This window comes from Megalops cyprinoides, chromosome 23 (assembly GCF_013368585.1).
Source record: "Megalops cyprinoides isolate fMegCyp1 chromosome 23, fMegCyp1.pri, whole genome shotgun sequence".
Lineage (NCBI taxonomy): Eukaryota > Metazoa > Chordata > Actinopteri > Elopiformes > Megalopidae > Megalops > Megalops cyprinoides.
In genome coordinates, this window is record NC_050605.1 from 23,451,404 (window position 1) to 23,466,353 (window position 14,950).

Below are 14,950 nucleotides of genomic sequence, written 5' to 3' on the forward strand. Positions count from 1 at the left end.
GTCTGTCTTTGGTGACAGAGTCTGTCTTGCTTATAACGCACGCTACCAGTAAATAAAAAAGGAAAAAATATATTTAGACTGTATGGTCCTTGAAAGCAAGTTTTAAATTAATCTCTGATGTATATTCCTGTAACATTGCATTTTTATCTAAGGAATGATGTTATTAAAAAATGCAAATAAATTGAATTTCCTATTTTGCCTTGTTCTTTTGATTTTCTGTGAACGTTAAAAAGATCACCTTATGCATGATAATTCGTTTTCTCAGCGGAATATCATTAAGGGGTAAGGGCCCACCTCATCAAACGTGATAGACTCTAATTGTTTCAGTGTGATTACATATGTATATGAATAATAATACATCAGATTACTTTGTCATGAGAGGTAAGTAGTCACTTTAGGACAGGCAGGTAAAACATCTCTGAATTTCCATATCCTTCGTATTTGCACATTATCGTAGTAAATTAAAACGGTATCCTAAAGTATTTGTCCTGCAACAATATATAACATCTAGTTGTTGTGTAACGTTATTTGTTCGTTAGTATATGGGTTTCACATTTTACTTATTTTACTTAATACTATTTATACATTTGCCCGAACCTGCAACACATTATTGCAACACGGCTTCACAACTCTTCTACTTGTACTTCCTACCTACTCAAACCAGCTATCCGTCGGTTTAAATTACGTTGTAAACAGAAAATGCGTTGCAGAAAAAAAAATCCCTCTTACTACACTACAGACTACATTACCCAGAAATCCTTTGCGATCGATTTTTTTTTCGATTTCCGGGTATTACTGGTATTGTGGGAAAATCGCACTTCCGGAACCTACAGAGTTTGAAAATTTGACGGTGGCGTTTGCGCACTTAGTTGGTGAGTGATACAGCGTATAAGTGAACAAGCAGTCCAGGTACAAGCATTTCACAGGGCATATTCTTTTGTGCAATCAGTTGTGTAACTGGCGAGCAGATATCGATATTTATAATCATAAAAGTGTGTTGCGTTGAGTTTAGTTGTGTTGCTTTGTTGCCTCAGGTGGCCTTGCTGGCAGTGTGGGTAACGTTAGGTAGGTTAGCAAAGACAAGCGATTTCCGATGTGCTTTCTTTCATAGTTTACCCGGTTAAACATGCACTTAAAATCGTCAGGTTAACGTCTGGCTGGCTGGCTAGCGAGCTAGCTTGTAAACTTAAGTGAGGGTGAAACGAACGTAAGTCAGCAGAGATCAGTCCGATCGGTAGCCATGTAGCTGCCCAGCCGAACAGAATCTGTGCTAATAATCTAACTGAGTGACAGTTTAAACGGCCCGCCGGTGTGAGCGCCCCGTAACCCCTAGCAACGCGGTGCAAGTCTAACTAATCGATCCCAGACACACTACATGCGAGACTTGTTTGCACCTTTGCAGGTAATCCTTTATGCTGTTGCACGCACGCTTCTAGTAGCAATTTAAATTAAAATGGTGTTTTAGTGTAAACACTTTTTAGGGAATTAATGCAATATTAAACGATGCTTAGCAATCAAACGGACCATGGTTAGGCAGTATGTTCATAACATTTAAAATGCTTGTGATTTCGTTCCATTTTTGGAACAAATGTAGTTAAGTGCTTATGGAGCGAGGCTTGTTCCCAAAATGCATGTTTGGGTCACTGCTTTTGCGCTGTGGAGCAAACTACATAATGTGAACCTCTTCACTTACATTTAACTGCGTAAATGCATCATATGAGAGTTCCTGCAAGGCAAACTCGTAGGGTAGTAATTTGGCCACTTGATTGGATTTTGTACGATAAATACATACTCTGAACTGCAGTAAATATCCAGCTGTACAAATGGATCATATGTTACAAAAATAGCACAGGCATGCTTGCTAAGCAAATGATTCCTGATAAAAGATATATTGTAGTTCCCCCCTTATAATTTAAAAGGCAATTTAAGATCATAGGTTGCCATACAACAAATTTAGACTAGAAACTAATCATAAGCATTTAATATCACTCTGATTAAAGTGCTCATAATTCCCACAGGTGTTTGCATTGGAGTGCAGCTCTAAGTTACAGTAAACATATGGTACATGATTTCTTTAGAGATATGTAAGTGGTGTGTGTGTGTGTGTTTATCAGGTGCAGAGAAAAAGTTAGGATCAACTCCTTCAATTAAGTGAAACGTGGGTATGCTGAAATGATGGTGCATCTTCAAGATGACACCTTCAGCTATCCATTCTCTGTAGAATTAATGGACAGCACTTCTGAATTTGCTCCCAGTGTGTGTGACAGCAGCAGATTTTGTATTTGTAGATTTTGTACCCTCAAGAAAGTCTGAGTGCGGTTAGAGAGGCACTGTGTTGATTTGATGGCCTACAGCTGTGTAGTGTGGATCACATCAGAAGGCTCATTTTCATAATGGCTTCAGGTAAAGTCGTGATGTGTGTGTGTGAATGTGGCTTTTATTTCAGGTGAAACAGGATTGTGTCCCCTAACGCCCTGATGGAGTCCTCTCCGGAGAGAGATGGTGGCCTTAAGCGGTTTGTCAGCCTTCTTCACTTCTTTGCTTTGCTGCGTTACAGCAGATTTTCAGATCAGGCTTAAATGGGCATCCTGGCGTTTCACAGTCTGCTAGGAGCGCTAATATTGTCCAATATTGTAAACCATACAGGTGCACATTGTATTCAGCCTCTGTCAGACAGTGCTGGACATTTCAACTCAACCATGGGAAGCTTGGCTACAGAGCAGCATTTAATCTATCTGTGTAGATAGATGTTTCTCTCACTCCCTTATGAACAGCAGCAGTGAAACTCAGCCTAAATGTCTTAACATTGTGTTTCTCGCATGTTCATAACTGCAAAGTCTCCAAACACTAAGAGAATGATGATGAACCCCTTTCTGTAGCTCACACTGCATGCATGGCAGAACTTCACTGTTACACAAAAAGGGGTAACCAGGTTCCTCCTCTCCTCAGCAGCAGTCGCACCGGACGCACCCCTGCGCGGGACAGTGACTCCCCCCTGCCCCCAATCAGCGAGAGGCTGGCGTATTTGCGCCCTTCCCGGGAGCTCTTGGAGTTTTACCGCCAGAAGGTGGCGCAGTTCGACAGCGAGCACGAGGACCTGATGCAGATGCTGGAGAAGTATAAGGCCACCATGGAGGAGCAGGTACCGGCAGGGACAGACTCGACAGTGTCTGTGTGCTAGAAATAATTCAATGTCTGCACTCAGTCTGCCCCAGAAAACAAGTTATTGCTTTCCCCACAGATTCAGTCCAAGATGGACCAAATATCTGCCTTGCGTTCAAATTTTTTAAAGAAAATTTGCGAATTTCTCTTCGCATTAGGTAGTGTGTGGACTTGTAAATCTCTCTGTTAATTTCCTCTCTGTCCAGCACCTGGAAAAATGAGATTGTGTCCTTTGTAATGGATTTGTGTATGTTAATATCTGTCTTCTGCCCTTGTCACCCTGACAGTTGTGTTTCTGTATGTCTGTTTCCGTGTGTGTGTTTCTGTGTGTGTGTGTGTGCGCGCGCGCGTGTGTGTGTGTGTTTCTGTGTGTGTGTTCCAGCACAAGCTTCAGTGGGAGATGCGGCAGAGGGAAGGTGAGATCGTAGAGCTGCAGAAGGCCCTAAGTGACATGCAGGTGTACCTGTTCCAGGAGAGAGAGCAGGCCCTCCGCCTGTATGCAGAGAACGACAGACTCAAGATCAGGTGTGTCAGCCCGGTCCATTTCCCCATTCCCCTTAAAACATTCTTTCCCATGTACACACACACACACACACACACATGCACATAACCATGCACACTTTTTTACTCTCTGCTCACCAGACAAGCACAGAATTCGGTCCATAGTCAGAATAAATAGGTGTAAAATCAGTAAGAAAACATTTGGCACGATTTTGCAATTGTATCATAGGAAAGTGGAGTCCATATTTGGAGGCTGCTCAGTGCATCTGGTACAGCTCTGGTACATCACTTTGAGACCTGCGTAATGTTCTGCTTGTCAAGCTAACTCCAGATCTGGTACTTGCGTTTCCTTGCCTTGACTCAGAGAGCTAGAAGACAGGAAAAAGATCCAGCACCTTCTCTCGTTGGTGGGTCCAGATGTTGGAGAGATCACTTACTTTCATCGGGAACCACCACACAAGGTGAAACACCATTTCCTCTCTCCCCTTGTGGAGTGTACATGCTGCTTTATCAGCACTTTACAAACCTGTTTTAAGGTGTGATATGTTTAGGAACTGAGATTACTTTGCAGTGTTGCATTTGGGTTTGAGATGTGTTTCATAAGCCTGTTTTGCTGGTTGGGGTTTCAGGTCGCAATCCCTCAGAAGAAGCTCCAGCCCAGCAGTCAGGAAGCCCGGAAGACCACAAAACCAGGTCAGATGAAGTTCACCTTGAGCAGCAAGCAGGGCGCTGAGCAGAGAAACAGCTGTTCTTTTTGCAGAGGGCCGATGATGTTCTAAACCCAGTTCAGTGTGTAATGGTTGCTGTAAAATGCGCAATGTGTTTTTTCCCCTGTCTACACTGAAGTGATCTGCATTTCTTCCTTGCTGTTCAGCTGCCCGCAGGAGAGTGTCCAGATCAGAGGCAGGAGCTGCAGGTACAGAGCAGCCAGACCAGTACAAGAGGGATAACCAGACCCTATTGCTGCAGGTCCACATGATCTCCTTGCCGTTTATTATCATAATGCCCATGATGCCTTAGTGCAAGCGGCTGTTGTAATGCCACGTGCCGATTTTTTCCTTTGATGACGGCTGCAGTGACACACCGCAAGTGTTAACCGCGGTTGTCGTAATACCGCATGTCCAGGTGGAGGCGCTGCAGGCCCAAATGGAGGAGCAGACGCGGCTGGCGAAGGAGCAGGTGGAGTCGCTGCTGGAGGACCGGCGCATCCATGCGGAGGAGGCCCAGGTGCACTACCAGAGGGACGAGGAGCGCCTCGCTGCTCTCACAGACAAGTATGACCTCCCTCCTCCTCTCCTCCTCTGCAGATAAGTCACAGAAAAGAGTGAGATAAGTCGCAGAGAAGTGTGAGGAGCACAAGCATGGTGAGGGTAGATGAGCTGTTCTCATCTCTACTCCATTGAAATGTAACGGGATGAACAAGAGACCCAGACGAGACATTCGGAGGATGCCCAGTCCTTTATGAACCTGATTTCACTGAGGAAAGTGCCGGTACTTCTGTACTGATGGCCAGCTGCAGTATCACAGAGCTGATACTGTTTGCAGGGTCCACTTTCTGCAGGCTTCTCATTAAAGTTCCTGGGTGTTTCCTCATGAACGTGCATGCAGCATATCGTGTGTAAATAATGACTCCCCGCCGCGGCTCCACCCACAGGCTGCGGCGCACCCAGAACCTGCTGTACGAGAGCACCAGGGACTTCCTGCAGCTGAAGTTTGAGACCCGAGCCAATGAGAAGGCCTGGATGGCAGAGAAGGACCGCCTTCTGAGGGAGCTGGACTCCTGTCAGGAGAGGCTGAGGGAGGGCCGAGACCCTGGGGGTGGGACCCGTCCCATCCCGTCCCCACCCAGACCGGATTTACGCCAGGCCCATCGGGAGGAGGTCAAGGTTGGTATCCCACGGGGGTGTGAATTTCAGACGTTTCAACTTTCTGCTCTTTCAACTTTTCTGTTGCCTCCTAGACTTAATAAAATTCAGACTTTTCCCCCATCCAAGCACTACTTGGAATTCCAGTCCTTTCTGTGTGAATAATGACCCACTGCAGAGAGGTCTGCTTTCACTAACTCTCAGCCAGGAAAATGTAACGGTATCAATTAATTATCTTATTATTATGCAGAGTTCTTAGGCTCTCCTTTGTGAATATTGTTGAGAAAGAATGAAACTCAAGAACTGAAGGTGCCACCAGGGAAAGCTGCTGCACTCTCCATATTCTGCAAGGCAGATCATCTGTTTTAATTAGCATCATTCCGTGGGGAAACTGATATGATGAAATGTTAAATGTCAGCAGTCTGGGGTTTGCTCTGTATGAAAACACTTGGCAGGGTGTAGCATAAAAAAAGGTAAAGCGATGACTCACCTGCCCCCCCCCCCCCCTCTCCTGTCCTCCCCAGGCCCTGGAGGAGGAGCTGAAACAGGCCCACCGGCTGGCAGACATGTACCGGGATCAGTGTGTGGGCCTGGAGGCAGAGTTGGCACGGATCCGAGAGGAGGGAGACGTGGGCAGGGAACTTTTTAAGGTACCGCATGGTGTGCAGGGGGTACCCCATTCATACAGAGGGTGTATGTACTGCATGTAGTCTTAATGGTGGGAATTAGTCTTAATTACATTGATGTTTTTCTGTTTCATTTCTGAAGAGCAGCCAAGAACTCGTTTTAAAAGTCAGTCCCACTGTTGCGGATTTTTCATTTTGCTCTTGGGCAGATTCAGTGGGTGGACTTGTTGGGTAGAAGTAAAATGTCAGTCTTGAGTGATATCAAACATGAATTTGTCCTGGTAAATAGCCAGTCCCTTGAGTTTCCACCAGTGGGGGGTCATCAAATTGATGTGCAAGATCTCCCTGAGGCTGTGAAACCTGCAGGTCTCCTTAGCGTCCTTTGAGAGACCCAATGCTCCAAGGAAATGCTTTGCAGCTTTATCTACGCGTTCACCGCATCTGGGCCTCATGGCTGTGTCCCCTGCGAACGCAGGAGCGGTCGGATAAGATCGGGAAGCGTCTGCGGCTCATGACCCAGCGGTACGAGGCCCTGGAGAAGAGGAGGGCCATGGAGGTGGAGGGCTTCAAGACAGACGTCAAACACCTGCGGCAGAAGCTCAAAGACGTGGAGAAGCAGCTCTTTAAGGTGAGGGGAGCGTGGGGCTGTGTTTCTCGCTCTGATCATCTGAGATATCTTTAGGACTTTGTTACGACGGACATTGTTTTAGTTCACTGTTGAACTGAATCCTGTACCCAGTGACGGTCTGACAAGGCAAATGTATAAGCTGAGTTAAGTGTTTTTTAATTAGGCATGGACAAATAAGAGACAGGTGAATCAAAATATTTTGACATGTTCTCTTCAATGGACGGCATAGAGGGCGAGTGTGTTCAGGTTTTCCTCACGGCTGTAAGTTTCGGCTGTTTTTCTCAGGTGGCTCTGAATGTGGGCCCCGATCAGGACCTGGCGATTCTGCACGAGGTGCGGCAGACCAACGCACGCACCAAGAAGGTGCAGAGCGAGCTGAAGACCCTGAAGACCAAGATCTACGGGCTGGAGAACGAGCTGAGATACTGCTGACACGCTGAGCCTCCAGACGGCCCTTACTGTCCAAAATCGTGCTCTCTGCTCCATATCTATGGCTACGTATTATTCCAGATGCCAGTTGATGTTTTGACTTTATTTTTAAATCATTCAAAATTATGCCACCATGTACAATTCTGTCCATAGGTCCAAGCGTCATCTGTAATACACGCACAGAGTAACATCAGAAACCCACTGACATAGAGAAAGCAAATGTAATTTATTTTCCATTAAGAGAAGTACATATGTGAATTGGAGGCCACAATGTTGGTATTATCATTCAGAATGCCTGAATTCAAAGTGCCTAAATTAGTATAGCCATCTGTTTCATACATGCTGAATGATATAGCTGTATTTCCCTCTGTGATTTAAAGTCATACATAGTTGTGTAATTACAACAAACGGCACAAAGTTTGTGTTGCTTGGAAATATGCCAGCAAAGAAAATCTTACAATCCAAATATTTCTTGTGAGATTATATTACTATTCATAGTCACCAGCTTGAATGTCCTCACCTTTTTTTACTTGAAAGTTATTTATTAAAACTATTTCAAAGCAATCCCCTACTGTGTCAGTAATTCAACCAGTTACGATACGTTACATTTCAAATACAGTCTGTATATTTTGAGTTATAGCATAATGTAGCAAATTGGTGACAAGAATAACTTGTAGATGTTGATTAAAGAACACCTTTTAAACTAAATTGATATGAAGTGGCAATAAATACAACCTTACTGTTCCATTATGAAATGTATAGATTCTTAACAGGCAGTTCCTTTGAAAAACAGATCGACTTTTTATACAAATGTCTACAAACGTACACATGGTAAGGTTGCTGCGGGTTTGGATTTGGATGACATGAGATTTAACACTGGAGATTCACGACGGTGGAATACATTTCCTTTTCTTCCCTTACCAAGCGAAGGGCAAACGCATCTCCTCAGAACTAGGAAAGGTTTCGTCGGTGGAAACTCGTTGCACGATATCCTGCGAACGGCTCCGCGCACCGGTGCGTTTGATTCCCGATGCAGAAAGACCTGCCTGAACAGTGACTCAGGTGCACGATGTAGCGTCGTTTCGAAGCATCGACTGTGAATTGTCACCACACTTGACATGCGTCCTCAGACAAGAAAACATTTCGGAGCTGATGTTTTACTCCACAATGAAGGTAAAAAGATGGACCTACGGGTATAATGTCGCATGTTTTGTTACATTTTGAAATACGAACGAAAATCGAATCGCTGGGTCCTTAACACGCCTGAAATAATCTGAGAAAATGCAGTAGGACTGAGTGTATTTGCACCTCAGTGGAATGCGTTTCTGTCCCAAGAGAGAGACACATTATCTGTTTCTGCAGCAAAGACTATACATTTAAAAATCCGCATGCGAGATGTATATTGCGATTGGTTTTAAGCATGCAACTACAAATCACTTAGCTCACAGTGCAATATTAGAAGCTCTGCAGTTCATTTTAGCCTCAGCTGAATCATTTTAAGATACTCGACGACCAACAGTAATTCTTTACATTTCTATGGTTGACAGCTATTTACTCAGTGCTTCCTCACATTCAACCTCCAACGGCTGGGTGCAAACGGTTTCTCAACTGACAGTTTAAATCGCACCAGTGTAAAGTTTAAAGTGTAAACTTCCTCTGGAAAACGAAAGGTCCGGACACAACAGAAACTGCAATCAAATGCTTTATAGAATTACGTCAACAACATTATAAAAAAAATTTATTCCACCTTTTCATTAAAAGCGTTAACGTAGATATAGTCTGACTTCTGCGTTTTCAAAACATTGAAATCTGTATCCATTCCAACCGTTCGCCCCAAGAACCGGAAATAGCTACATGCTTTGAAGCGCAAGGCTCGACGGGAACTGTAGTCTCAGTGTCGTGCGCATGCGCACCTCCCCCGGCTATGAGCCAACTGTGCCGGCTGTTTTGTACAAATCAATGCGGAGGCACTCCAGCTGAGAGTAGAGAACAACAAGCCGACAGACACAACTTAACATTTTCTTGCGGGGGCATTGTATCATTTAAAGATAATTTTGAGCTGATCTTAGTTTCCCAGTGTGTTACGGACGGCGGTTCGCGGTTTTGTTTTCAGTTTCACCTTCACAGAAATGCCTCTTTGGATTTGGATATCGACAGTAACGTTACTTAACCAGCAGGCTGTCCTGCTAGTTTAGGTAAACAAGATGGCTAACTAGCGATCGAGTGTAAAAGGTAGTCTAGCTAGCTAGCTAGCGAGCTACCCGACTGGATTGATATCTTAGATAACGTTACTTAACGTCATTGCTGGTTTAGCGTTAGCTAACCCGGCTAGCCGCTTCCTTCTGAAGACATGGCAGAGTTTCTGCAAAGGCTGAATGTTTTAAAAGTTGGGTGGCAAGTCGTGAGGTCCAGCAGTTTTGGTGGAAGGCTTCCACGGAGATGTTTTTCTTCGACAATCCCACACCACTATAACCATGTAAGTTATAACTCTGGTTATAAGTTAAAAGAGTATTTTTGACTGTTGTATGATGTGTTGTCTCTATGTAATTACCTGGGTGTGAGTAGACTGTACATGGTTTGAAATTTAGGTACATCACCTCTGCCGTCCTTTGCACGTTTTCAGATCATTTACCGAACAGTTTATTGAATGTTATGATATATGCCGACTTCCCTCCCACTCTCTGTAATTTCTAAATTTTGCACTTTTAAAATAGTTATTTTAAAATATCAGTGCGGCCGTGTCCTCTTGCTGTATGACTTTGTGCTTGAACATTATTTACTGTGCATCCGGTGTGTTCTCAAGTTTACCAGTTGAAACGAGACAGAGCTGGGTGTGTAACTGCGATTCTCTGCTTTTCCCTGGTACATGTAGCTACATTACCCCCAGTTTATCAGGGTCTAAGAGTGATTAAAACTGGCAGTTAGTTATTAGGTTAGTTGTTTTACAAGATAGGCAATGCTTCATACAAGTTTCAGTCGTAAGATTGTTTTCCTAAACTAATATTTTGGGGGAATTTCCACTCTCTTGCTCTGTAATACACGTGGCACAAACATAAGGAATCAGAGAGTGAATATCATATATTTATGATGGTGGAAGTATTTGTTTTGAATATATATGTAGGGATGAATTTCACTGCATGTTTCAGCAGATGCATAAGATTTTTGGTCTTTTGGTCCATGGTGAAGGAGTGTGGCTGATGCACTTGTTTCTCCTTCACATGAGTCTGAAAACTTGCGTTGCAAAACCATAAACTCTGGTCAAATTTTGACCCCAACTCCTTGATCCCTCCTTGCTGTGCTTATTGAGCCAGTAGTGGGCAGATAACACTTACTGACCTGTCCGGTGTAACTGTGCGTCCACACTGTTTGAATTATTCTCTCATTACGGTCAGCTTGTGCATTGATGTGTGTGAGATGTTTTCAGTGGTGCTGAAGTGAATGAAGACCTCCTTGTTTTGGGTTTTAACAGGGCCAGCCTTCCTTTGGGCTGCTGTTCGACATTGATGGGGTTCTGGTGCGGGGAAGAACGCCCATCCCTGCAGCGAAGCAGTGCTTCCGAAACCTGGTGGACAGCAGGGGGCAGTACAAGGTTCCTGTGGTGTTTGTGACCAACGCAGGGAACTGCATGAGGCAGACCAAGGCCGAGCAGCTGTCTCACCTGCTGGAGGTGGAGGTGAGAGCGATGCCCTTACTTTCAGCTCAAAGTGTCGGTATTCCTGTGCATTCGTATGAGAATACCATGTGTTCGTTGAAAGACCGATTGTAATAAAAAATGTATATTATCTATAGGTATGTAGTGATTTTAGATTACATCACCAACCTAATGGACCTTTGCCCCTTGACTGACTGTTTTGGGGGGGTTTTTTCACTCCTCTACAGGTGTCCCCGGACCAGGTGATGCTGTCCCACAGCCCTCTTCGGATCTTCAATCAGTTCCACAGCCTGTGTGTGCTGGTGTCGGGGCAGGGTCCGGTGCTGGAGGTGGCGCACAAGTATCCTCATGAGACGGCTCTGTTTGCACTGCGGGCTCCAGGGCTGATCCTCTTGACAGTTTGCCTGACTTCGGCTCTCATGCACAGTGGTGTACAGGGTGCATTTTATGAAATGAACATTGGAATCTCACCGTTGGGCCTTTCTTCTTCCTTTGTGGTGGCTGAGGCGTCTGGCTGTTGTGAGTTTGATGATGATACACTCAGTCAACCTCCATGTGGCCAATTCTAAACGTTTTGTTCTGAGTTGCTGTCTTTCTTACACTGTCTCTGTCATTTTGGGCTTTGTCATGTGATTGATCTTAACTCACAGAATTCCACAGTCTGGGATTCCAGAACGTCGTGACCATCGATATGCTGAGGGACTCCTATCCCCTCCTGGATGTGGTGGACCACAATCGCAGACCCAAAGACATGGTATGTGTTCAAAAAACAAACAAAAAGGCAAATCGGAAGACAGATAAACCTGCTATCCTCACACGCCTTCCCAAAATGGCTGGTGTCTCTGTGGGATTGGAGTAAAAACTGTTGAGTGGAAAAGTAAATGCATGAATATATCTTTTTCATGGTATGCAGCGATAGACATTATTGTGTAATTGTGGTTGTATGAACGGGGCCTCTTTGGTTATGGTTGCACATTATTTTTTGAGGGGCATTGTGTTTTTGACCTTTACAGTAAGGGAATCCTAATTCATGTCTTTCAGGTGCCCCCAACCAAGGAATTACCTCCCATTGAAGGTAAAGTTTTCCACAGAATTCCCTTCTTTTGACATCTGATTATTCATGAGGAACTTTCTCGGTGTACAAGGTGGTAATCTTCTGTGACCCGTTCTCACCAGCCGTGATTCTTTTTGGGGAGCCAATCCGATGGGAGACAAACCTGCAGCTCATTGTTGATGTGCTTCTGACCAATGGGAAGCCAGGGAACCCTGTGACATCACCACACTACCCTCACATTCCTGTGCTGGCCTGTAACATGGACCTCATGTGGATGGCGGAGGCTAAGAACCCCAGGTAAGGCTGAGAACCCTGGCTGGGGCAGAGAGCGGTACCGATGGATACCCACGGAGGTTTGAGCTCTCTCGTTTCTCTTAGGTTTGGTCACGGGATGTTCCTCGTGTGTCTGGAGAGCATCTATAAGAAGATCACCGGGTGCGAGCTGAAGTACGAGGCTCTGATCGGCAAACCCAGCGTCGTCACGTACAACTACGCCGAGCTGCTGGTGCGACAGCAGGCGGAGAGCCTGGGCTGGACCGAGCCCGTCCAGAGGCTGTACGCCATCGGGTGAGTCCAGAGCCACTGCACGGCATGCTGGGAAGGGGCACTAAGACATGCAGAGAGCCAGCCGCACAGCTGAAGAAGAAGCTCTTTTTGGCTGTTGCTTGATCTGGATGTATCGGGTTCCATCTCTCATGTCGACCCTCATCCTTGCCTCACAGGGACAACCCCATGGCCGACATCTACGGAGCCAACCTGTACAACCGCTACCTGCAGGCGTCTCGGCAGGCCCAGGTGCAGGCTCAGGTAAAGGGCGGAGTCGGGCCGGTGGGGGCGGTGCCGGCCGTGGAGGGGATGGGGGTGTCGGAGGAGGCGGGGGCGGGGGGCGAGTGTGGGCAGGGGCGTCTGCCCGAGGCCTGCCTTTCCATCCTGGTCTGCACCGGCGTCTACAACCGGGAGGTGCCGGCCGACCCCCTGCACACGGTGACGGAATGCATCTTCCACGGACACCGCGACTTCCGCTTCGACCCCAGCCTCACGCAGCCCTCCTACGTGGTGCAGGATGTGCGTGAGGCCGTCGAGCTGATCTTCCAGGAGGAGGGCTGTCCGCTCGACTAGCTGCTTCCTGTGTCTCTGCACTTCCTGCGTCTCTGCACTTCCTGTGTCCCCTCCGCAGAGTCCGGACTCGGGGTCGTCTTCACAGCTGCCCGATCCACACCACCACCTTTCAGCCTGGCATCACAGGGCCAGTGGGCCTCTTACCAACACGTTTTACATGTGCTTTTATATTATGCGCTTTAAATTTTCTAATGGCTTTTATATTAAATATGCATTTTAGATATGCATCCATTTTTACACAACATTATTTTCTATGCATGAGTTCACTGTCTTCATTGGTCAAGCGAGCACAGTGTTGCTTCTAATACATTTCAGGTTTTGAAGTGGACTTGTTGATCTGAAAGTGTCTGAAGCAGATGCAATGTCAGGTGTGCTGTGTCCGGGATCGGTACGCCATTGGCCTTGTAGGGTGCCTTGGTGCATTTTCTTCCAGCAAGCAAGTCACCTTCTTATCTCTACCACATCACCTGACAACTGTTTTCTAGGCCAATAAATATTTACTTACTAGTGAAGTCGACTCACATTATCCAATTAGAATAAATGAAAAGATGAATGACATCATAGGATCCCTGTCTTTAACTGCTTAGAGTTGGTGGGAGGAGTTAGGATTTCTAGTTTTGCAAGCGTTTGGAAGGCAAATTGTCCCCGTTCTCATTACTATGCAGAGAAAACTTGGGGTCACCATCAGGCTGACACCTACAGGTTCCATTTAACACAGACAGCTGTAGCAAGGGTATTGTCAGCATTTTAACTGGGCTCTTCGTTTTGTTAAGAGATGGGCCAGTTGCTAGCGTTATACTGTTATGCAGTTCAAGGGTTTTTATTCTTTTTTAAATAGTTACATCGTATGTGTTGAGTCAGTTTGCTAACAGCCCTCTTACCTTTTAGCATCATGTTACAATTGCAACAGTGTTATAACTGCGTTTGAAAGTTTGTTAATGTATCATTTGACTGAATTTGCTGCCAGATATTTAAGGCAGCAGACATTATGAAGGAAGGCTTGGAGAGGGGGGTGAGTGCAGACGTCGGAGCTCTCTCTCTCTAGGCCTGTAGCTCACTGGGAGCTGCAGTTAGTGGAATGGTATGAGGCGAATCTCAGGACTTCCTTGATGCAAAAAACAGTCGTTTCTGTTCCAGCTTTGCGGTCGAGCTTCCTCAGAAATATCAGGCGGTGATGTCAGGGAGGGGTGTGGATTCATATGCATCATGACAAAAACTTCTGGGACTCCACATAGTTTTCATGCTTCCATGCTAACATCTTGTGAACATCACATGAAATAAAATGTTCTTTTTTTCCCAAGTGCTTTGCCACTGTTTTTCTCTTATATACAGAGGAGAGTGCATTTTGCTCTGTGAAAACATCCAGTAAATGGTGAAATCTATTTGTGACTCTCTGATGAAGAGCAGTGATAAGATAAGGTTTTAGTGATTGAAGTATCCGTTTCAAACTAGTAATATCAACCAATACCATTAAGCAGAAACTAATACAGAAACGAATCATATCTCCATTTAATAGTTCTTTCAGGATGCCGCAGGATGCCATATGTCATGCTAGCACTGTCAAACCTGGAACAGTAAGTGCATGTGTACAGGTTCTGCCTTTCTGAATTTAGCTAACTTAGAGTCTAAAAGGTTCATGGTTGTTTTGTTTTGATCTGTTGTGTTGCGACAGAAAGAATATTAATGTGGCATTTGCTGCCATCTGCTGTTTGCTTTACATTACATGGCATTATTTAGCAGATGCCCTTTTCCAGAGCTACTTACACCGGTTACAGTTTTATCCCATCATACAGCTGGATATTTTCTGAGGCTGTTGTGGGTTAAGTACATCACCCGAGGGTACAACAGCAGCTTTATTTTCAGAGATCCCCTTTTTTCATCAGATTTACCTGATGTTGTTGGATTTGAAGCATC

General features: G+C 45.3%; 2 protein-coding genes across 2 annotated transcripts; both read left to right on the forward strand.

Moving 5' to 3' along the window:
* Positions 1-813: 813 nt before the first annotated feature.
* Positions 814-7,646, forward strand: ccdc77 (coiled-coil domain containing 77). Its single transcript, XM_036517767.1, has 12 exons — positions 814-872; positions 2,447-2,515; positions 2,950-3,142; positions 3,545-3,687; positions 4,028-4,124; positions 4,293-4,356; positions 4,538-4,632; positions 4,789-4,937; positions 5,318-5,549; positions 6,053-6,178; positions 6,630-6,782; positions 7,068-7,646. The coding sequence occupies exons 2-12, from the start codon at positions 2,478-2,480 to the stop codon at positions 7,212-7,214; spliced, it is 1,437 nt and encodes a 478-aa protein (XP_036373660.1). The 5' UTR covers positions 814-872; positions 2,447-2,477; the 3' UTR covers positions 7,215-7,646.
* Positions 7,647-9,156: 1,510 nt separating this feature from the next.
* hdhd5 (haloacid dehalogenase like hydrolase domain containing 5) lies at positions 9,157-14,294 on the forward strand. Its single transcript, XM_036517768.1, has 8 exons — positions 9,157-9,687; positions 10,681-10,884; positions 11,091-11,203; positions 11,524-11,617; positions 11,905-11,938; positions 12,040-12,214; positions 12,296-12,484; positions 12,640-14,294. The coding sequence occupies exons 1-8, from the start codon at positions 9,562-9,564 to the stop codon at positions 13,034-13,036; spliced, it is 1,332 nt and encodes a 443-aa protein (XP_036373661.1). The 5' UTR covers positions 9,157-9,561; the 3' UTR covers positions 13,037-14,294.
* The last annotated feature ends 656 nt before the right edge of the window (positions 14,295-14,950 follow it).

What these genes read in the sequence shown, in the direction of transcription:
- ccdc77 (XM_036517767.1), top strand. Translation starts at nt 2,478, where the DNA reads ATGGAGTCCTCTCCGGAGAGAGATGGTGGCCTTAAGCG. An exon ending in CCCATCGGGAGGAGGTCAAG is followed by an intron (nt 5,550 to 6,052) that starts GTTGGTATCCCA and finishes TGTCCTCCCCAG; the next exon opens with GCCCTGGAGGAGGAGCTGAA. An exon ending in TGGGCAGGGAACTTTTTAAG is followed by an intron (nt 6,179 to 6,629) that starts GTACCGCATGGT and finishes CTGCGAACGCAG; the next exon opens with GAGCGGTCGGATAAGATCGG.
- hdhd5 (XM_036517768.1), top strand. Translation starts at nt 9,562, where the DNA reads ATGGCAGAGTTTCTGCAAAGGCTGAATGTTTTAAAAGTTGGGTGGCAA. An exon ending in ATCGCAGACCCAAAGACATG is followed by an intron (nt 11,618 to 11,904) that starts GTATGTGTTCAA and finishes CATGTCTTTCAG; the next exon opens with GTGCCCCCAACCAAGGAATT. An exon ending in GCGGAGGCTAAGAACCCCAG is followed by an intron (nt 12,215 to 12,295) that starts GTAAGGCTGAGA and finishes CGTTTCTCTTAG; the next exon opens with GTTTGGTCACGGGATGTTCC.